Source organism: Sorex araneus, chromosome X (assembly GCF_027595985.1).
Source record: "Sorex araneus isolate mSorAra2 chromosome X, mSorAra2.pri, whole genome shotgun sequence".
NCBI lineage: Eukaryota > Metazoa > Chordata > Mammalia > Eulipotyphla > Soricidae > Sorex > Sorex araneus.
Window position 1 is genome coordinate 57,065,619 of NC_073313.1, and position 22,013 is coordinate 57,087,631.

At 41.3% G+C, this 22,013-nt stretch overlaps 1 protein-coding gene across 2 annotated transcripts in view; it reads left to right on the plus strand.

The window, feature by feature from the left end:
• The first annotated feature begins 5,487 nt into the window (after positions 1–5,487).
• Positions 5,488–22,013, plus strand: part of GNL3L (G protein nucleolar 3 like) — a 41,224-nt gene continuing 24,698 nt past the window's right edge. Inside the window, exons 1-5 of one of the 2 annotated variants that reach the window (XM_055122391.1) lie at positions 5,722–5,860; positions 7,951–8,032; positions 18,647–18,687; positions 19,914–20,021; positions 21,025–21,141. In XM_055122391.1, coding sequence (XP_054978366.1) covers positions 8,014–8,032; positions 18,647–18,687; positions 19,914–20,021; positions 21,025–21,141 — 285 coding nt within the window. In that variant the 5' untranslated portion in view covers positions 5,722–5,860; positions 7,951–8,013. Of the gene's footprint in view, positions 5,861–7,950; positions 8,033–18,646; positions 18,688–19,913; positions 20,022–21,024; positions 21,142–22,013 lie in introns of both variants that reach the window. The other variant, XM_055122390.1, reaches the window with a different exon arrangement.

Genomic DNA, 22,013 nt, shown 5'->3' on the forward strand with positions numbered 1-22,013 from the left:
ATAGTACAGCACACAGGGTGCTTGCCTTGCATGCAGCCAACATAGGTTCAATCCTCAGCACCATATATGTTCTCCCGAGCCCAGGAAGAGTGATCCCTCAGTGCAGAGCTAGGAGCAAACCCTGAGCACCACAGGGTGTGACCCCCAAATAAAACAAAACCAAAAACTTTTAGGCACTATCTGAGGTCCCCTGAGCACAACCAGGAACAATGACAACTCCTGAGCATAGAGTCAGGAACAGCCCTTGAGCGCTGCTGGATATGACCTCCAAGGCAAACAAAAGTTATTTATTTGTTGTGATGGTGGTGGTGGTACAGGGGGATTCATGGTGGGACTTGGATATTCTGACCAAATAATGCCTAGAGCTGCTTGGGGACCATGGTAAATTACTTTAATTAAAAAAATTAATTTCAAAAAAATTTAATTTCATCAAAAAATTTTAATTGGATCACCGTGAGATACACAGTTACAAAATTGTTTATGATTGGGTTTCAGTCATAGGTTCTCCAATACCCATCCCTTCACCAGTGTACAGGGAATTACTTTTAAAATATGACTTCCAAATACAAAAATAAAGCAAAAAAATTTATCAATTTGATTACATCAAGATTTGCAATTTCTGTGCAAATTTCTATTGTAGGCAATGTAGAGAGAGAATGTTCCCAAGATCTGGATCTAAGAAAGTAATGATAGCTAGAATCTACAATAAATTCCATCAAATCACCAAGGAAAGTTACGAATAATCTTTTTTTTTTTCTTTTTGGGTCACACCCGGAGATGCACAGGGATCACTCCTGGTTCTGCACTCAGGAATCACTCCCGGCGGTGCTCAGGGGACCATATGGGATGCTGGGATTTGAACCCGGGTCGGCCGCGTGCAAGGCAAACTCCCTACCTGCTGTGCTATCACTCCAGCCCCAAAAGTTACGAATAATCTTTACATAAATAAAACAACAAACTATACAAGCAAAATTACAGAAGCATTTAATACACATTTGAAGATATGATAAAATATGTATTAGCAAACAGAAATGCAAACTAAAACAGAATATTATCTTGATAACTGTTAGATTGGCAAAAATTAGAAGGCTGGAAAATGTCAAGTGTTACTATGTAGGGATACAGGAATCCTCAAAAGCTGATGCTAAGAGTGTATAAAATTGTTATAGCTATCCTAAAGAAGCATCTAGGGGCATCGGTGATTTTATTTTATTTATTTTTGTTTTGGGGGCCATATCCAGTGGTGCTCAGGGCTTACTCCTAACTGTCCACTCGGGATCACTCCTGCAGGTGCTGAGGGGACCACATGTACCTCTGGGGATAGAACCTGGGTCAGCTGTATGCAAAGTAAATGACTTACCTGCTGCAATGTACTATTGCTACAGCTCTGGTATCAGTGTTTTTAGTCTAACTAAGTATTTACATATGTTTTAGTCAAACTAAACATTTGCTCCTGGGTGTATATTCCAAAAGAAATCACCATATAGGCCCATATTAGTACAAACAAAAGAATGTTGCAGTATTATTTGTGTTATCTGGGAGCTAGAGACAAACCTGCTGTGGGAGAGTATTAAGGGAAAATGTGAAGACACACTGTGACCACTATAATAGAACCAATGAATTATATGTATGATAGAACTTAACAGAAGGCTCAAAGAAAAAGAAACAAAATGAGTTATCACTGTATACTTCATAATGGGACAAGCTGATTATTATATGCCTTCTCATATTGAGGTGATAAAGTAAATTATATCCTTATGTACTGTTAATACTGAAAATAACCTGAATCTAATCATGTGGAAAGAGCAGATGAATCCAGAATCTGGGGTATCCTAATAAGCAACTAGCCCAGGCTTTTCAAAAATGTAAACGTAATTTAAAGTGCCTAAATCGTATAGGATAACAGTTCTAGGTTAAAATGACTTACCAAACAAATGTAATGCAATAAAAATGAGTGTATCCAAAAACATTTTGTGCACAGTTGGAAACTTTGAATATAAAGGATATGTGGTGCTAATTACTAAATGATCATTAGATTCTCTTAGGTGTAATAAAAGTTTTGAAGAATACTCTTAATAGACGTTGCGAAGTATTCAGAGGTGAAGTGGTATCCTGCTTGCCAGCTTTTTTGGTCTTTGGGTCATACCTGGTTATTCCCAGGGTTTACTCCTGCCTCTGTGCTCAGAGATCACTCCTGGCAAGCTCAGAGGACCATATAGGGTGCTGGATATCGAAGCCAGGTTATCTGCATGCACCCACTCTACATGTCTCCAGTTCCTGCATGCACCTACTGTAGAATCTCTCCAGTTCCTGCTTGCAACTTTCAAATATTTCATCAAGAAATCAAATATATACAGGACTGGAGAGATAACAAAGCAGGTAGGCTGCGTGCAAGGTTAGATCCCCAGCACCCCATTTTGGTCCTCAAGCCCCACCAGGAAAGATTCCTGAGCACGGAGGATACAAAACAATATATATTTTTGCCAAAACATATGAAAAAGATATGCACAAAACACCTTGGAATAGTTGCATACTGGAGGAAAGTAAGAGTGGAATGTAGAAATAAAAGCAGTTTTATTTATTATTTTTGGTTTTGGGTCCACATGCGGTGATGCTCAGGAGACCATGCAGTGCCAAGGATTTAATCTGGGCCTCTCACAAGCAAAACATGCATTCAGTCTGTTTCTGGCCCAAAAGCAAATTTAAAACAACAACAAAAATGTTTCCCTAAAGTAATACACAAAAACTGAATATGGGAAAGACAGGGAAAAAAAAACAGTAAAGAAAAATAAAATCACAGATCACCCTATTTATTGACAGTAGTTCTCAAAATGTGGTACCTGGACTTCTTCATCATCAATTGGGAACTTGTTATAATTCTAATTCCTGGCCTTACATCAAACTTAGTATAACAGCTTCAGGTTTGGAGTCTAACAATCAATATTTTTGTTGTTTATTTTTCTCAGGGCTTACTCCTGGCTCCCTGTAGCAGTGCTCCAATGGTGGTGGTGGTTTACATGTTGTACCAAGGTTCAAAACTGGGTTGAGCCATTTTTGAGGAATCATCTAACCTGCTATACTATCTCTCCACCCCCAACAAGAGCATTTTAAGAAACTCTTCCAGTGATTCTGATGCTCTTCAATGTTTTAGGGCCACTGGGGCTGGAGTGATAGCACAGCGGGTAGGACGTTTGCCTTGCACGTGGCTGACCCGGGTTCGATTCCCAGCATCCCATATGGTCCCCTGAGCAACGCCAGGGGTGATTCCTGAGTGCAAAGCCAGGAGTAACCCCATGCATCGCTGGGTGTGACCCAAAAAAGCAAAAAAAAAAAGTTTTAGGGCCACTGATAAAGATTGAACTGTCTTTAAATTTTTTGGTAGCCTCTGTAGCCTTTCCTAAAAAAATATTTCAGGCATACGAATATGTTACAAGAACTAAAATAACACACCCATATATCTAGCACACAGATAAAAATAACAAACAGTTGAAGTCCCATGTGTATCTGCCTGTTCCTCTGTTTTTTCCCTAGAGCTAATCACCACACTACGTCAGATATTAATTCCTTTGTTTAAAAAATTATTATTGGCTTGCCCTTCAAGCCTGAGTTCTCCCTTGGACACATATCTCACTTGTTTGTCTTGATGTTTTCTTTCCTTGCTTATTTCCACTCTAGAGGTCTGTGTTCTCTCCAATATGTACTTCTCCATCTCTCTCCCCTCACATCTTTCTAAATAAGTCTCAATAAACCTATCTTTCTTCACCAAAAAATTATATACCAGATAATGTATATATAATATAGTGCATTAATTTCTAGATTAAAAAAAATCTATATAAATGTTTTCAGGACTAGAGCAATAGCACAGCGGGTAGGGCATTTGCCTTGCACGAGGCCAACCTGGGTTTGATTCCTCTGATCCTCTCGGAGAGCCTGGCAAGCTCCCGAGAGTATCCTGCCCGTATGGCAGAGCCTGGCAAGCTATCCGTGGAGTATTCGATATGCCAAAAACAGTAACAAGTCTCACAATGGAGATGTTACTGGTGCTTGCTCCAGCAAATCGATGAACAACGGGACGACAGTGCTACATATAAATGTTTTCATACTTCATCTACAACTTAAATTTTATCTCAGTAATATAATTCTGAAATTTATCTCAGCTGTGATCAAGTCTGGTAGATTTTTTTCCCTGTCATGTAGTGTTCTGTTAAATGACTGCGCCGGTATTTATTGATTTTCTTGTTGCAATATTCTTGTATATGCCTCCTTGTGCATGCGTGTGCCTTTATCACTCAAGAGAGATTTTTCTTTCTCCTTTCCTATCTACCAGTAGCTGAAATTGCTGGGTCTCAGGGGCATCTTCGACTACTCTGAGTATTTTTCAATTTCTTTCCAAAGTAGTAATACCAACTTTAACTCCAATCCAAGTTTTCATTATAATCTCCCCGCATATTTGTGCACTTGGGACTTTGTTACAAAAAAGTTCTTTCGTTGCATATGCAGCACATATACTAAAATGTCCTTCCATAGTCATAGGTCACAAATACATACAAGTTTATTATTTTCTTCTCCTGTCAGCTGCATGCAAAAGGCAAACGCTTTACTCACTGTAATATCTCTGCACCCCCCCCCCCCCCACACACACTTGGCTCCTATCTCAGGCACCCCATATGGTCCCCTGAGCCTGCCAGGAATGACTCCTGAACCAAAGAGCCAGGAGTGTAAGCCCTGAGCACAACTGAGTGTGGCCCAAATACTAAAAAACAAAAACAAAATAAGCTGCTTATCAACTGTACTATGTCTCTGGCCCCGATTTTTGTGTTTGTAGCTTTTTTTTTTTTGCTACACCCTGTGGTGTTGGGGAAACCAAGTCTAGGTCCTGCATTCAAACCATGAGCTGGATCCAGCTCCTTATGCCATCTAAAGGGTCCAATCATTAAAAGTATTTTAATTGATTTCAGTGATTTACAATACCGATATGGTGGTTTCTCACGCACATACTTCAACACCACACGCACCACCAGTGTACCCACATTCCTCCAGCAGGGATCCCAATAGCCCCCGCCCCAGGACACTTTTCAGACTGGGAAAGGAGCTCTTTCAAGACGGTTTCTAAAGAAATCCTTAACTAGCTTGCTGCGACTCAATTGGTAACTTTCAGTCCATTATGCAGATGTCACTCAGGGGATTGTGGGTAGTCGAGTGGAGGAGGGGAAAAGAGCAGATGGGAGAGGCTTACATTCAGACTCCTGGGCCTAGTTGGGAGTCTGAGCTTCTGCACCAAGAGCTGGCATTTGGCCTTAGGGTTTGGTTGGCGCCTCACAAGCCGGGAAGTCTGTTAGGCACAGCTAACCAAGTCAGTTCAGGTGGGGGGATCCTGGGCAAGACATGTGACCCTGGCGGCCATTTTCTCAGACCGTGCCCGTCGCCATCTTCCCTTATAGACAAAGGCACCGACCCCCGCCCACGAACACATTTGTCTGTTCGGTCCCGGTGACCGCTAAGATGCGAAAACGCACATATTTAGTACCAGGCGGAAACGTGCAGACGAGATGCTGCTTTACAAATAGGTCTCACGGCTACAGCACCGACTTCGGCTCCCGCACATGCGCCTCCCTCGGAAATTACCTCACTCGGCAGCCTGGGGGCGGGGCTAGCGCTGCAGTCACGAAGAGACGGGCGGGCCGGAACCGTCAATCAGAAGCCCCGCCCCCGGGGGAGGCGCTGACGGCGGAGCGGCTTGCCCAGAGGCTGGAATCCGGAAGTGGAAACCTAACAGCGCCGGCGCAGCGCGTGCCTGAATGTCTTGTAGTGTCTTGCAGTCTTCATGTTTTCACCTCTCAGATCCCCGCCGGAAGTAGAGGTAAGGACAACTCTTCTCTTTTTTTGTGCTGAGCGCTCAGCTAGCTGGCGGTACGATACGATAGTGAGGCGAAACCAGAGGCGTCTTTCACCCTGGAACGGAGAGGAAAAGAGCCAGCTCCATTTCAGGGCAGGAGAGCCCGGGGTAGCTCTCCACGTGGAGATGCGCCCAGATGTCCTCTTGCGAGGTGAAGGGACATTGCCCCATCACATTCAGACCGATGTAGACCCCCCGGATACACACTGTAGAGATACAGACTAGCAGTGGAAAGAGTGTCAGTTGTCTTCCTTGCATCGGGGATTCCATTTGGCACTCGCACCAAACCTGTGATGACTTGAGCCTTATGCATATAGTCATTTCTCTCCCCACATGGACTGAGCAGTGCCGGATAAAGATTCGCGGTGAAGAACACTGATTTCCCTTCAGTGTTCAGTGTTCTGAAGGGCAATGCAGCATTTCCCTTCAGACAGAGGCTTTGATGTATTCCCTGACACCTGTCACCCTTTTCCTCTCCTTTTTTCAGACACTAAAAGAGATTAAGGGGTTAATCTTAAGAATATTTCAGACAAATCTTTGCGTTGTCCTCAGTGGCTGACATAAGGCCCACCCATAAGCCCTGCAGAGACAGTCCAGTACCCTTCCCCAAAGTGGTTGGAGACACGAATATCAGCCCACGGAGAACCATGCAGATATTTCCCCCTCTTCTGCTAGAATGAATCCCTATTGTGAAAGAACAGACATTATTCCATTTCTGTAGAAGCATGGGTTTACTGAATTTGTCAAGCCCTGATGGCCAAATGGCCAGCAGCCAAAAGGGGCAGACACCTAAGAGGTTTGCATCTGCCCCTAAAGGCATCCGCAAGGTGGAGGGACACAGATTTGTTCTTTTGTGGTAGATACAGATCATCTTTCCCTCCTTTAGTATAGAGAGGCTGTGATATCACTGGTCAATATACATATACATGGTATATGTATATTGGCTTCCTCTTAACCAACATGGAGGAACTCAGATCTCTTTCCACACAGACTAACTACTCTTTTTCCCTCTTTGGGTAATGTGATGCTGTCTTTCCTGTGTAGATTCAGCCATACAGACTGCGGTACAGTGCAGTCTTTTCTCTGAGGGACTAATGCATTTAATTTATCACTGTATTGCCTGACCTCCTTGAAGGGAACCAGTGGTCCTGTTCTCCTCAGTAATAGCTCACTGATGAGTTTAACCCATATAAAAATAAACAGATTTCTTTAATTCCACCTCCTGTAGAAGGGGACTAGCCTATTGCAAGAAAGGTGCAGATCCCACTCAAGTACAGACGCATAGTTCCCCCTTTCTTAGTGTGGGTTTAAAGTTACCTTTTAGTAGACACAAGCATATGTGTGTGTGTGTGTGTGTGTGTGTGTGTGTGTGTATGTCTCAGTTTCACCCTATAGCCTTCTCCAGGATAAAGCAACCCAGGATCACCCTCTGTACAACTTTGAAATTTACAGATCCATTATTTTCTCCATGCAACCACACATGGAAACAAAAATTTTTTTCCCTTCTCTTCAAGATTTTTGCAGTGACCTTAGTTCACAGACAGGTAAAAATCCCTGTTCTCGGGCTCCCTTTTCCCCATGTATACTCCTAGAATCTGTCTCCCCTGCCCTTTTCAAGGATTATGTAATTCCCTACCTAGAAAAAGAAGTACTATTAACATTTTGTGTAGAACTATTGTCCTTGCTTCCTTACTTATTTTTCCTTGCTTCCTTACTCATTTTTCCTCCTCCCCTCAAAATACAGGGGTTTAGTGCTAATCCCTTAGCTAAGTATGTTTACCCTTCAGGATGGGATATAGAGTACCAGAGACCGCATATTCTATATTGAGGCACACTGAGTCTGTCAAGAACAAGAAGTTTAGACTTAATCTTCTTTTGGGTAGTATGATGCTGTCTTCCCTGGGTAGTTCATTCAGCCATACCAGACTGAGTTCCAATATAGCCCCTTCTCCCAGTTCTTTTAATTGTTAATGACTTCTTTACCATACTCTTTAATATTTTATATTGTCTTTAAGGCATTTACATAATTTTTCTCCCTTCTTTGTTTAAATTAGTTCTAACCCTATCCGGATAAGAAGAAAGCCTAAAGATTTGAACCTACGTGCTCTAAAGCAGTTATGATGAAACTTAAACACAGTGAGTTTCTTTTTGTGTGGTGCAGGGGATTTAACACATGTAAGCAGGTATTCTAACACTGAGCCATATTGTTGAATATGCATGAGATCCTGCCTATCTTTTATACATGATATCACTGTGGATTTTTTTTTGTTGTTGTTATTCTTGGGCCACACTTGAGAATGCTCAGGGATTACTCCTGGCCCTGCACTCAGGAATCACTCCTGGCAGTGCTTAAGGGACCATTTGGGATATTAGGGATTGAACCCAACGTAGGTCAGCCCCGTACGGGTACAAGCCCCTAACACACATGAGATCATTGTCGTCTTCCCCACTTCCATGTGAAGAATCTTCCCTTTAATTAGCATTTCCATTTAACAGGTGGAGAAACTGATAAAAAGTTAAGTGCTTAGGTTGCAAGCCCTAATATATAATATAAAATGATATTATAACATCCTACCCACTGTACTATTGTGCTGGGCCCAAGCTCTAATATTCTTTTATAAATTGTACCTTTAAATTGGTAGCCTGACATATGAAAAAGTGCTCATTGAGGAGCCTGAGTGCAGCAAGGAGGGTGCTTGATTTGCATTCGGCTTACCTAGACTTGATCCCTGTCACCCCATAGGCCCCTTAGCCCACCAGAAGCATGAGCACCACTGCGTATGACACACTTTTTAAAAAAAGTGCTCATTATCACTCATGGTTAGGGAAATACAAATCAAAACAACAGTGAGTTATCATCTTATGCATCCAAAAGTCTAACAACAGCCAGTGTTGGGATTGTGGGGAGAAAGGAACCTTCATTCACTGTTGGTGAGAATATTGTCTAGTTCAGCTTTTTGGAAATCTGTATGGCAATCTATACAAGAAAATAGGAGTAGGACTACTATACGATCCAGCAATACACTCCTTGGCATCTATCCCTCAAACACAAAAACATTCATTTGAAAGGATATATTCATACCTATATTCATTGCCACACATAGTATAATAGCCGAGATATGGAAACAACCCAAATGTCCATCTTTGGATGAACTAATCAAGATGATGTGGTATGTATACCCAATGGAAAACTGCACAGCTTTGAATAAGAACAAAATCATGCAGTTTGCATCAACATGCATGGAACTATCAGTATCAAACTGAGTAAAGTCAGTCAGAAGGAAAGGGCTAGATACAGAATGATCTCTATCATATCTGTATCATAAGGATACATGGCAAGGTAATAACAAAGGTCCAAAGGCAACATAATGGGAGAATTGACCCACATAATTGAGTTGGGGGGGTTTTGGGAGTAAGGGCTAAAAGGGTCCTTGAGAGGAGGATGGAGTACAGTGGTTTATGGGTCTGCTGTTGAGACTACTTGCATGAGAAACCATTGTTAATAGCATTATAAACTACAGAATCTCTTAAAAACAATTAAAAATATATAAAGGACCTATTTGAACTGGTACTTAAGACTTAGGAGCCAGATTGGTTTGAATTTCAATTCTTCAACTTATTAGCTGTGTGGCATTTGGCAAATTACTTAATTTAAGTCACCTTATATACAAAACAGTGGTAATAATAGCATTTATCTGATAGTGTTATCGTGAAGATCTAATGAGTTAATAGGTGAAACTGGGTTACAGCAGGTAGGGCATTTACCTTGCACACAATTGACCTGGATTTGATCTCTGGCGTGCCATATGGTATCCTGAGCCTGCCAGGAGTGATCCCTAGTATAGAACCAGGAGTTAGTCCTAAGCACAGCTGAGTATTGCCTCCAAATGAAAAATAAATACAATTAATTAGGTAAAATGGGTGGAGATGTAGTGCAAGGGTTAGGGTACTTGTCTTGCACTGGCCAGACACAGTTCATACCTGTTACTTCATGGTCCCTTGAGAGTTTCTGGGAGCAGTTCTTGGAGCGGAGCACTGCTAGAGTGATGTGGGTAATACCTGGCATTGAAGGCCCCGAGCAGCAATACATCCTGGGGCCATTGAACCACTGATGTAATTGCCTGAGAATCTCTGGGAGAGGCCCTGGGCCTCCTGAGAATTATTTGGGAAACTCCCTCCCCAATGGTAAAATGCAATATTATCTGGTATGTGGTTAGTACCTCGATATAAGTATTGACTTAAAAGTTTCAGCCATAGAGACAGTCGGTTTAATTGAATTTATTGTTCTCTCTGAATTAGGAATCTCATTTTTCAACAGGATAACTTTTGTTTTCTTTTTTATTAAAACACCACGGTTTACTAAGTTGTTCATAATACAGTTGTCTTAGGCATACATTTCAACACCAATTTCACAACTGGTATGAGCTCCCTACACCAATTTCCATCCCATGCCCTCACCCCAAGCCTGCCCCCTTGACAGGTACATAACATATTTACTTCATATTGCTTGCTTAAACAAAACTTAAAGAATAGCAGATGGAATTATCAGAAAATAAATCAATAAAAGTCTATTTGTGATGTTGATTGCTCTATGATTTTAATCAGTGTATAAAAGAAAACTCTTGTTTTTCAGCTTCCAACTTAAACATCGCTCCCTCCAGAAATCTGTTAAACTCCTTCCTCGGTTTCTACTTGTCTGCACCCTCAGGAACTTGGGAGTATTGATACTTACAATTAGATCTTTCTCCATCATTACACTATTTACTTCTCATGCACATCTGGTTCTTTGTCGGTCAGTGGTCTAGCATGGCCAAACAGCTTTTTTATGCCAATCACTAAGACGTCTGTCTGTAGTTACTAGCACAGTTATCCCCTTCCTACCATGATCCTTATAGCCTAGAAAGAGTAGATTAATGTAATACACTTTATATTACAACTTCTTTAAAAGGGAAGGCAAAGATATCACGACCAATAAAGTTTTCTATTTCTTTACCTTTATCCTGCCATAGTCCACATAGAAAATGATAGCAGTTGGTAGCACACTGGGTTGATTGGATGGGAATTATGCAATCAGGTGGGCTATGTCTTCTGTGAGTAGTGGTCCTGCCTAGTCTGTTGTTTGGTGAAAAAAATCAGTACATTTATTTGATTTTTTAAATTAATGAAGTTATTTATTTTTGGTTTTTGGGTCATGCCCAGAGATGCTCAGGAGTTACTACTGGCGCTGTGATCAGGAATTACTCCTGGCATTGCTGGAACCATATGAGAAACCAGGAATTGAACCCTGTTGGTTGCGGACAAGACTAGCACCCTACCCACTATAGTATTACACTGGCCCTGAATACATTTACTTTAGTCATAAAAAAAATTTCATCAGGGCCAGAAATATAGTACAGGAGGTAGGCCACTTGCCTGGCATGCAGCTTCAGTCCTCTGTACTGCATATGGACTCCTGAGCCTTGCCAGGATGGTCTCTGAGCACAGATTCAGGAATAAGTTCTAAGTACAGCTGGGTTTGGTTCAAATGCTGAAAAAATTTTTTCTCATCAAAGAGGGTAAAATCATTCTAAGTCAGGGGGAGAGAGACAAATATAGAATGATCTGTCATATGTTGAATATAAAGTACCATAGTAAGGGAATAACAAATGGTCAGTGAGAGTCATCAGCCTATCGAACTGAATTTGTTAAGAGGGTAGAATGAGGTGGTTGGGAGGGGACCTTGAGTCATTGGTGGAGGGATGCTGATAGTTTGGGGAAGGTGGAGTTGGAACATTGTATGTCTGAAACTTCATTATTAACCATAATGTAAATTGTGGTATCCAAATAAGACTTTCTTTTAAGAAGGGGCCAAGGAGCCAGAGTGATAGTACAGCGGATTGGGCATTTGTCTTGCATGCGACTGACCCAGCTTTGATCTTCAGCATCCCATATGGTTCCCTGAACACCACCAGGAGTAATTCCTAAGTGCAGATCTAGGAATAGCCCTTGAGCATTGCTGGGTTTTGTGACCCAAAAGGCCAAAAAATAAAAATGGGCCAGAGAGTTAGTACAGGGGTTAAGGTATTTGCCTTTGCACATAGCTGGGCCTGGTTCAAACCCTGAGCATCTTATGTGGTCCCTTAGCACCATCTGCTGTGCCTTCATTTATAATCCTCCAGTTCATGAAGAATCAGATGGTTATGTTAATACTAAAAACAATAGTCATCTTTCTCAAGTAACTCAAAAAATGAACAGAATTACTTATACTGCATGTGAGAAATTTCCAAATCAGTTGAATCCAAAATTATTGATTAGTGATGAGAAAGACAATTATCTGTTTAAATAAAGTAGAATATACATACTAAAAAATCCTGACAATTAAAAAATAAAGATATATTTTATGGAAAGACTATACTTGGAAAAACTGCTAGATGGAATTTAGAATTTGGAATAAATTTATAAACTGTCTTTATTACCAATTATAAAAGATTCCTATGCATTGATGATAGTGAGAACAAAGGTGAACATTGAATGAAATAAAAACCTTAGGGGCTAGAGAGTGAAATAAAACTTTAAGGGGCAAGGGCTCGAGTGACAGTATAACGGGTAGGGTGTTTGCCTTGCCCATGACTAACCTGGTTTCAATCCCCAGCATCCTGTATGGTTCCCCTGAGCACCGCCAGGCGTAAGTACTGAGTGCAGAACCAGGAGTAACCTCTGAGAATCACTGGGTTCGAAAAGCCAAAAAAGTCCTTTAGGGGCACAGCAAATATTGTGCTTACCTTTCATGTGGCTGACCTTGGTTTGATCCTCAACATTGTACATCCCTGAGCCCAGCAGGAGTGGTTTCTGAGTGCAGAGCCAGAAGTTTAGCATTGCTAACTGTGGACCCCAAGTAAAGGAAAAACAACCCCCAAACAAAGCTTTATATGTGCACAGAAAACAGATTCTTTTGGTAAGTTGCAGGAAAATTGATGATCAAACTACTTTGGATGATGATTTCATTTGAAGATGGGACATGTGCATTGTGTGTGGTGCAGTTACTGGTACTCTAAGCTAAAGATGTCTTGGACCTAAATTCTAAGGGTGACTAAAGCTGGGAAGTTATTGAGGTGTCTTTCAGAGAGTGATGAAATACAGTTGTACATTTTTGAATGGTTATTAAAAAGATGGGTGTTTTATCACTTAAAAGATCTGCATCTGTCAGCGATTGGTAGCATAGGTATGTAGTCAGTTGGTAATGACAGACTAGTGCAAGCTTAATGAGGAAGGGGAAGGGAATGGGGTGGGGGTACCAGAGTAGAGGTTTCAGTGATTTGGAAGTGTTTAGAATGTTGACAAATGTACTTGAAGATAGTTGAAAGTGGGAGTCTGAGACTGGTTACTAAAGGTCAAGCAGAGATGATAATTATAGGTGGAGTGGAGGTTTGTGGAGGTGAGTGTAGAAGTGAAAAACGGTGTTGGAAACTGTTACTCATGTTAATGATGAGTGGAGTTGTAGTTAAATAAAGCTATAAGGAGCCAAAGAGTAGCGCAAATGGTTGGAGCACATGCCTTGGATGTGCGAGGCCCTGAGTTCTATCCTTAGAACTGTATGTCCCTCACCCAACTGCTGGGTTCTCTAATACCTTCAGGTCTGAGCAACACCTCATCACTGTTTCTGAACACTGAATTCCTGCATAACTGGACCTAGTTTGCTGGGACTGTACCATGGGTCTCCATCTACTGCTAGATCTGGTCCTCCTGATGCCACAAAATTAATGTTTTAAGCCAGGTACTTTAATAAGTGGGGAAAAGAGACTCATTGGTGACCGACATAGACATAAACATTCTCAAAAACAGGAGAAAGAATTTAAATTTCCCCTTTTGTTTTTTGGCTAGTATAAAACAGTTAATGTATCTAGATAGATAGATAGATCTACATCTATGTATCTATATGTGCATATAAATATATATGCATATACACACATTTATATATTTATTTGAGGGGCCTTACCCAGCTGTACCTCAGGGCTTACTCCTGGCTCTTTTGTCAGGGATCACTCCTAGCAGTGCTCAGTGGATAATAATGTGTTGTTGAGAATTGAACTCAGGATGACTGTATGCAAGGCAAGTGCCTTAACCTCTATACTATTTATCTGGCCCCCTCCTCAGTTATTCTAATTTATGCAATGTGATTTACAACCGTTTACCTATTATTGTTTTATTCATGCGTCTATACCAATTATTGTTTTATTCTTGCTTCTATACCACACCCCTCGGTAGAAGTCCCAAGGTTTCCTTCCTGTGCCATTTGCAACCTCAGTTTACTGTTTTGTTAATCCTTTTTTTGGGTGGATTTTGGGTTACACTCAGCTGTGCTCAGGGCTTACTTCTAATTCTGCTCTCAGAGATCAATACTGGCATGCTCAGTAATGGGAATCGAATCCAGATTGACCCTGTGCAAGGCCAGCACCCTACCCACTATACTATTTCTCCAGCCCCTAATCATCCTCTTTTTTTAACAAAAGGGAAACTAGTTTTGGTTTGGCAATGGTGAGACAGAGAGCATCTCTTGTCCAATTTTTAGGACAAAATCTCAAGGCACTATTGTGTTAGAGAAGACCACTTTTCCAAAGACCTGTAGGTGAGGCAGTGTTGTTGGAAGAGTGCTGTGTCTTCCATATGGCAGGAGTTTGGAGAATTATACCCAACATGAGAAGGAAAAATTATAGAGAATTGCTGATGGGCAAAATGTGGATTTCAGAGAGCGTGATTGGAATTTCAGTGTTGGACAGACACAGAGTTTGAGGATGTATAGGGGTGAGATGAGACCAGAATTTGGGATATGATTGGTATGTGAAAAGATCTGCCTTTGAATACTGACATCAGAATGTGTAAGCTTGGCCTATATGTTGTTGAGACATAAGATATTTAAGATGATTTTTTAGGATTATTTTTTAAATTAAATTTTATTTTATTGGGTTGTGTTGTTTTGCTTTGTTTTGTTGATTTCTTTTTATGTGCCAGTGGTTGAATACAAGGTCTCACATGTTCATAGCAGGTTCATAACATGAAAACTCTGAGTTGTATCACTCGGTCTTTCTAAGGACATAGTTTAAAATCATGGGTAGTTAGTGAGCCAAAGTAAGAACTTAGGTCTGGCTGGCTAGAGGAGCTGCAGCTTGGGACTGCTGCTTTCTTGCACACGGCTGTCTTGGGTATGATCCCTGCTGTTTTCTTGCACACGGCTGTATGGTCCTGTATTGCTGTTTTCTCTTGAAAGCTATTGAATGATTACTAGTGCCTGTTGGTGCTGCGGTGTTGACTGATGACTGGATCCCGCCCTTCTTCCTTTTCTTTCTCTCTGAAGCACATATTTTCCCCATAAGATGACTTCCCCTCTGGATGATGAATTTTCCTTCATCTACGGTAGGTCTCAGTTTCCAGTGCAGTTAGGCAGGTTGAATTATGCAGTAAAATGTCCAGACCTGTTGCATTCCAAACATCCCTTTTCTTTAATTAAATCACCATGAGAAATACAGTTACAAAGTTGTTCATGATTTCATTTTGGTCATACAAAATTCCAACACTGGTCCCTTCACCAGTGTACATTTCCCACTTCCAATATCCCCAGTTTCCCTCCTTCCACCCCGCCCCCATCCCCAGTCTGCCTGTAGGCAGAAAAGTTTCCCCTTTATCTCTCTCACACATGCACACATCCCATTCTTTTAATTGCAACATGCGTCCTTCTTAAATTAATTTTTTAATTTTATAAAGTAGTTCACAGTATTTGATTACATTTAATATTCAAACACCAATCCCACCACTATTACATCTTCCCACCATCATATTTTGGATGTTTCCATCCTGAACCCCAATCCCTACCCCAAAGCAGAATGAAAATAATATATTTTGTATTGTTTGTTATAGAAAAACCGCTGAATGCTCCCCAAAAAGGATCCTTAGAGGAAAGAGTTGAAGATAGTTGTATTTCACCGAGGGGCATTAAGCCCTTCTATAAGAGATCATTAGCATGTTAAAGATTGAGCCTTCTGTGCTTTACATATATATATACATATATATGTACGTATATATACATATATATACATACATATATATGTGTGTATATATATATATAGTAGAAAAAAAACATTTCCCTCTAAGATTGGTTTCTTCTTACTTTGAACCCTATCAAATGTGGTGTGGTACTCTTGAAGTATGGGTAGGGTGTGTCCTATAAAGTGTCTGCGGCTGCGGGGTCCAGGAATAGGTTCACTCACATCTGTGGCCTCGGGGTCCAGGAATATTTTCACTCATGGGTGAGGCTCGGCCAGAGCGTGTGGATAGCGGCTGTGAGCATGGCGGTGGTTGAGTTCTGGAGGTTTTCGGCTGTCTGGGCTGGGTCCCTTGGGGCGGGGAGGGGTGTCACTTGTCCCCCCTCTGGGGCACCCCGAGTGGAACAGCCTGGCGTGGGGTCCAGCTGCATGGTTAAGGCAAGCAGACATACGATCTGGATGGTGGCCAGTGACAAGATTATCTGGCGCCAGCCTGAGGTGGCTTGTGGGCGTGACTGCTTAGTTGCCAGAGACGGGGATACGGGCACAACCTGTGTACTTTGAAGGAAAGAAGACTCAAGTGCCTTCTTATAGAGGAAAATTTAACATTTACATTCAATATGGTAACTTGTTGGTCTAATTCCTCCTCTCATTACAAAAATAAAATTTAAAAAATATTGGCAGCTAGTAATCTATTATGTTGGTAATTGGTTTATGAGTAACAAAGATAATTAAGTTCTGATTTCTTTATCACTTTATCAAAATTAAATAACTTTTTAATCTTGTTTTCAAAAGGGATATCTGTAGCATGTATTCATGATTTGACTTTTTTTCTGGTTTGGGGGCCACACCTGGTGATGCTTACGGGTTACTCCTGGCTCTGCACTCAGGAATTACTCCTGGCAGTGCTCAGGGGACCATATGGGATGCTGGGATTTGAACCCGGGTCAGCTGTGTGCAAGGCAAATGCCCTACCTGCTGTGCTATCACTCCAGCCCCTGGAATTACTTCTTGTGGTGCTCAAGGGACCATATGGGATGCCAGGGATTGAACCCAGGTCAGCCACATGCAAGGCAAGTGCCCATACCCACTGTACTGTCTTACCAGCCCCTGCCTATTGAATTTTTATTTAATTATCACGTTTTTGGGGTTCCCCCTCACAATTCCTTGAATCTTATTGATCCTTTAAGACTTAGAAGTAATATTTTAATATAAATTCTCTGCTACCGAGCCTCATACACTGCTGGCAGAAATGTCTGGTTCAGCTTTATGGAAAGTTATATGGAGATCTATCAGAAAAAGAAGAATAGAACTACCATATGACCCAGCAACACCACTTCTTGGCATCTATCCCCCAAACACAAAAGCATTCATTTGAAGGGACATATGCACACCTATGTTCATTGCACAGCTTAGTGCAATAACCAAGATATGAAAACTATCCAAATACCTAACTAGGGACGAATGGATTAAGAAGTTACAATTTAGCTCTAAGAAAGAACAAATTTTTTTTTATTTTGTTGCAATTTTCAGCAACATGGATGGAATTAAAGGATATCACATTAAGTGAAGTCAGTCATAGAAGGGATAGGTACAGAGATACATGTGGGACTTAAAGATATGCAGCAAGGTAGCAAAAAAGGTCCAAAGACAACATAACGGGAGAACTGATCAACACAACTGAGAGTTGGAGGAGGGGTGTTGAGAAGGAAGAGTATTGGGGCCCTAGGGGAGGGAGGTGGGTACAGTGGTGAAGGATATGGTATTGAAATTATGTGCATGGGAAACCAATATTAATAATACTGTAAACCACAGAATCAATCAGTAAAACATAAAAGTTCTCTGTTACCTACATGAATTCTGCTTTGGTGTGACTCATTTAAAGTGACAGTGTAGACTATTTTCTGCTTGGTAATTTTGGTCTCTTTTATATTTGTTTGTATATATCCTAACTTTTCAGACCCTCCCTCTCAAGTAATTCCTTCAGTCCCCTTGCAGGAGGTGAGATTTAAGGGAGGCCATTCTAATCCCTGAAAAGCCAGCTGTAAAGGGCATGACAGCTGGGACTTTCAGTGGGTAAAAAGTCTTTTAAGTCCCTGGACTTTGTAAAGTCTTGGTTGGAGAATGTGAGATCTCTTTTTAAATGTAGGGGAGACTGCAGTTGAGCTGAAAAGGTCAAGTTCCTTTGTGTCTCATTCCTGAGGAAGGTCTGCAGGAAGGGCTAATCTTTCTTACACATGTTGAGGATATCTGCCATGGCTTGGTTGGCTAGGAGACCTCAGATCACCTTCCCCTGCTATTAACTTCCCCACTTGACTTGGGACCAGAATTCTTGAGTTGCCCTCAGCAGGATGCTGGGGGAGAGAAACAAGTCACTAGCACACTTTCAAGTCACTCACTTCACAAGATTCCATAAGAACTGTTTGGAAGCCTGCCTTATTGTCTCTATAGATGCCCCTGATTTTCACACTCAAGTGTTTGTGTTCCCATTGGCTTGGAGAAATAAATAGGCCTTCATTTAAAAAAAAAGAACTGTTTGGGATTCAATGTTGAAATAATGCCCCAAAGAGTATACAATCCGTCCTTTAACACTGTTGTTGCTGTCAACTGGGCCTATATAGATGTGCTGAACTGTGGGTTTTTTTTTAGGTTTCCAGTGTGGCCTAACCTTGATTAAGGTGTGAGTAAAATGGTAGGTAGGTGGATAAAGCCACTTTTTTTTTTTCTCTTGTAGAAAATAAAAATCCAGTTAAAGTTTCCAAAGGTTGCAAGAAGGTAAGTTGGCTCCATTTTCAGGTAAGGTGTGCTGATTATTGGGAGTAAGGTCAGAAACAGGTGGCCTGTCCTAATAAGAGGCCTGGAAATTCAATAGGTATTGAGTGACTGGATAGAGCACCACTTTGAAATCAGCAGATCTGGATTTCTTCCCTTTCTGAGTTCCTAGAGCATAAAATCAGCAAACTTACAACATCTTTGGGCTTGATTTCCTTATTTTTATTTTATTTTTTTTGCCACACCCAGTGATGCTTAGAGCTTACTCCTGGCTCTGCAGTCAGGGGTTGGTCCTGGTGGGCTCAGGGGCCCCCAAATAGTGCCAGGGATTGATCCCAATCGGCCACATGCAAGACAGGTGCTCTGCTTGCTGTATTATATATCGCTACAGTCCTGATCTTCATTTTCTTTGACAGGGATAGTCATCATCTCGATATTTTAGATGATGAAACTGAACTTTTATTAAAAAATTTCATAGACTTAAGGTAGCCCAGCTGGGACTAGATCTGTTTGGGAGTGACTGAAAATTCTTTGGCTCAAGCTTTTAGATGTCCTGCTAGGTGAGGTATGGGCAAGTAAGGCTTGGACTAGAGCACATTCTGTTTTAGTTTTTTTTTTGTCACTTCCAGCTATACTTTGGGTTTTCTCCTGGCTCTGAGCTCAGGGATCACTTCTGGCAGGGTTCCAGGAATTGTTTGGGATGCCAGGATAAAATCCAGGTCAGCTATTGTTCAAGGCCAGTGTTTTATCTACTATTGTATCTATCTGGCCTCAGTTCTCAAATTTTAGAATTACCTGGAGGACTGGTTAAAAATAACATTGTCCAAAAAAAAAAGTAAAAAAAATAGCATTGTGGGCCTCACCTCCAAGATTCTGAATTAAGAGGTCTGTCATGGCATTGGGTGATTTATATTTGTAACGAGTTCTCAGGTGATGCTGTTGTTGCTGGTTCAGGGACCAAACATGGAGAGCTGCTTGTGTAGAATGTTTTTCCCTTGGCCTTTACTTGGAAAATATTCTCTGTCCTCCCCCTTCTCTTTTCCTGGTGTTCTTTAGTCCAGCCTGATTTGGAAATGGAGAATTGCTTTCTGGAGGGATACAGAGCCCTTTTCTTTGTCACTTCTCTTCCTCTTTCTTTCTACAAATATATTGTGCAGCTTTAACTCTCTGGGAAGGCTGATTTCCATGGGTTCATTAGCTGTCTGATTTTTCCCCCTTGTGCTGACTAGCCTGCAGTGCAGAATGGGAAGAAAGCTGCCTCCAAAGTGACCTCTGCTCCCCAGTTTGTTCATTGCAATGATCATGCCAGTCGGGAGGCTGAACTTAAGAAGAAGAGGGTAAGCTTATCGCTCTGGGAGAGGGGAGCATGCCTTGCTGGATTGCCAATTCTGCAGAATATTGAAGATGTAGCATTGAGGTTTGCTGAGACTGTTTGTGGAAGGGGGAGAGGGCCATTACTTTGGGTAGTTTGTGTTTCTCTTTGCTCACCTCACCTTCTCTCACCTTCCAGTTCATTGATGTTCAGCTCATGTTCCCACTGTTCCTCCAACAACTTCTTCCTGTCTCATTAGCCTATTCTTGGACATCGCATACATGAATAGTACTTCCCTCATCTTACTCAAATTCTCAACATTTGAGGCTATGCTTTCATTAAGCCTCTTTCTGTCTTTTATCTCTCTCCTGTCTCTTTTATAGTCTCTTTCTGTTCATTCCTCTTTAAATGATGGATCATACTAAAACTGTATTTTCTTTTCTTTGGTTCTCAGTGGTTTCCTCAGCTTAAAATATATCTTCTCAGCTCCAAACTTTATTGTTCTCTGCTATTCATATCTCTGCCATTTTTCCTCTCAGACTCCTTAAACTGCTGCTGTCATACCCACTCTGTATCCTTGCCCTTCTGTTGTTTTATTCACTTTTTTTTTTCTTTTTGGGTCACACCCGGTGATGCACAGGGTTACTCCTGGCTCATGCACTCAGAAATTATTCCTGACGGTGCTCAGGGGACCATATGGGATGCTGGGAATCAAACCCGGGTCGGCTGCGTGCAAGGCAAACGCCCTACCCGCTATGCTGTCACTCCAGCCCCTCTTTGTATTCTTAATCTCTATTCATTCTCTGTAATCTGCTGCTGTCATATCCAATCTCTGTATCCTTGCTTTACACTTTTTCCTTTTTCTTGTCTCCTCCCTGCTCTCTGTTACTCTTGGTCTCCCATGCATCCCTCAGGCTGCAGACTTAATTACCTTTATCACAGTCTCAGTTCACTTGTCAGGTTGAAGAGATGTATCCCTCAGGCTATAGACTTAGTTACCTGTGTCATAGTGTGTGTTCACCTGTCAGGTTGAAGAGATGAGGGTAAAGCAGCAGGCTGCCCGGGAACAAGAGACATACCGACGCAGGACCCTTGAGAGTTACTGCCAGGATGTCATGAGACGCCAGGAGGAGTTTGAACGCAAGGTAAGTAAAATAGTGTATTAGGTCAAATGCATGTTTTGCCATTGTTCTATGAGAAGGAAAGAAGAAGGATGCTAGATTGTTTGAGGGGAAGTGGGAAACCAGTAAAGAGAAGGTGGGAAACCATGGAGACAGGGAGGATGACAGGGAGGTGTAGCACTATTCTGAGGTCTATCTGTAGCCACAGATAGGTGACTATCAATCAGATTACAATATTAATAATATTGATAATACAATATACAATATACTATCTATACAATCCTGTATAGATAATCTCTCTTAATGGGACCACAATGACTAGGGGTTGGGTGTGGGAATTGAAGATACAGAACTAGAAGACAGGGAGAGAGTGATTATTAGGAGAGAATTGAGAACACAGTATATATGAGGGGGATTGATATCTTCCTTTTAGGGCTTCTGTTTTCCTGGCATATAGTCTAATTGTACAAGACATGTACTTTTCAGTTTATTCATTCTTTTTCTTTAAAATTTTATTTATTGAGATTCTGTGGCTTACAAGACTGTTAATGATTTCATAAACACATAATTCCAATACCACACCCATTATCAGTGCACCCACATGCCTCCCCCAAGGACCTCAATGACTCTCCTCTAAACCTGCCTCTCTCCAACTCAGTTGTGTAGATCACTTTTCCCAGTATATTGCCTTTGGGCCTTTGTTGCTACCTTGCAACAATCTTTAAGTCCCACGTTTGGGAGAGGTCATTCATGAAGTTGTTGTATGTATACATAAACATCAAGAAGTTGTGGTATGTATACATAATGGAATACCATGCAGCTCTAAACTTTTTATTCTTACATAAACTTCTTTTCTCTCTTATACTTCCCTTTCACATTCTTCTCTTTTTTATTTT